Raw genomic sequence first — 1,618 nt, forward strand, 5'->3', positions numbered from 1 at the left:
AAGCAAATCCAAGGGATAGAGTCCCATGTCAAGCTTCTAGACAACCAGGTAGCTCAATTTGCAGATAAGCCTAGCAGAACGCAAGACACTTTACCTGGTAAACCTGAACCAAACCCTCACGAGCAATGTAATGTTGTCTATAGCGCAAACGCCGTCTTATGAAAAGTTCCTTAAAGACTCATTCGTCAAGAAAGGAGAAAATGGAAGAGGAACCAGTAATCCTGACAGTTGAATGCAGTGTTGTACTGCAACAGAACCTACCAGCCAAGATGGCGGATCCAGAAAGTTTCTCTATACCCTACCAACTGGGCAATGCCTCTATTCGTAGCGCAATGTGTTACTTAGGAGCGAGTGTAAGTCTGTTACCAAAAACCACGTATCACAAGATGAACGTGGGTGAACTTAAGCCCGCTAAGATGATCCTGCAGGTGGCAGACAAGTCAGTGAAAGCCCCTCTTGGGACTTTAGAGGATGTACCACTTAAGGTTGAAAACGTCTACATTCCGATCGACTTTGTGGTAATTGGTATGGACAACATGAAAGATGAATCACTCATCTTAGGACATCCATTTCTCAACATTGTCGATGTTGTGATTCATATCCGAAAGGGATGCATAAAGATGCATATTGGAGATGAAGACATCGAACTCAAGCTGAAACCAAAGTCAGAACGGGCTAAGGAAGAAAGTGCACAGTCGTTGACTATTCTGGAAGAACCGTCTAGTACACTGATATCGCAATCTAGGTGTAGAAATATGATCAAGTAATAATATTCCTAGACTCAACAATTAATCGCAAGTGTACGGATCATGTGCAGTAGCTAGGGTCGAACACAGTGACAAGTAGACAACTGAATCAAATCTAAATCCGAGTCTAAATCCAGAGAAAATAATGTGAGTGTGATGAGAAGGTAACAAAGTAAACGATAAAACGACTGTAATCTATGAATGATGAACACTGCAGACTTCGGGATTGCTTTACATGCAAGGATCTTTCAAAAGATGCAAACTTAATGGTATATCTATCCAGTTCAGGGAATTCAAGCTCTAAGATAGAAATCAACTCTTCCACTACAAAAAAATCCTCGAATTCCAACGGATTTTCCAACAGATTTTCAACGGTTTTCAACGGCGTTTCAACGATGATTTCCGTTAAAATTCCGTTGAAAATTTCCAACGGGTATCCGTTGGAAACACCCGTTGGAAATTTTTAACGGAATTTTCAACGTATTCAATTGAAAAATTGGGTTGGAAATTTCCAACGGATATCCGTTGGAAATTTTCAACGGATTAACGTTGGAAAAATCGGTTGCAAATTTTTAACGGAGTTCCAACGGATGTTTGTTAGAAAACAATTCCAACGGAATTCCAACGGATGCCGGTTGGAAATTTTTTTGGAAATTTTTAAAAAAAATTCCAACGGATGCCGGTTGGAAGTTTTTTGGAAATTTTTAAAAAAAAATTCCAACCGAATTCCAACGGATGCCGGTTGGAAATTTTTTTGAAAATTTTAAAAAAAAATTCCAACGGACATCGAATGAAAATTTGGATTTTAATTGAAAAATCAATTGAAATATATATATATATATATATATTCGAATTCATATATATATATATAT

The 1,618-nt window shown here is 38.1% G+C and overlaps 1 protein-coding gene across 1 annotated transcript; it reads left to right on the forward strand.

The window, feature by feature from the left end:
* The first annotated feature begins 200 nt into the window (after positions 1-200).
* LOC104800059 lies at positions 201-1,050 on the forward strand. The gene is made up of 2 exons (XM_010522762.1): positions 201-763; positions 1,035-1,050. The coding sequence occupies exons 1-2, from the start codon at positions 201-203 to the stop codon at positions 1,048-1,050; spliced, it is 579 nt and encodes a 192-aa protein (XP_010521064.1).
* Positions 1,051-1,618: the final 568 nt, after the last annotated feature.

This window comes from Tarenaya hassleriana, unplaced genomic scaffold (genome assembly GCF_000463585.1).
Source record: "Tarenaya hassleriana unplaced genomic scaffold, ASM46358v1 Cleome64, whole genome shotgun sequence".
Taxonomy (NCBI): domain Eukaryota; kingdom Viridiplantae; phylum Streptophyta; class Magnoliopsida; order Brassicales; family Cleomaceae; genus Tarenaya; species Tarenaya hassleriana.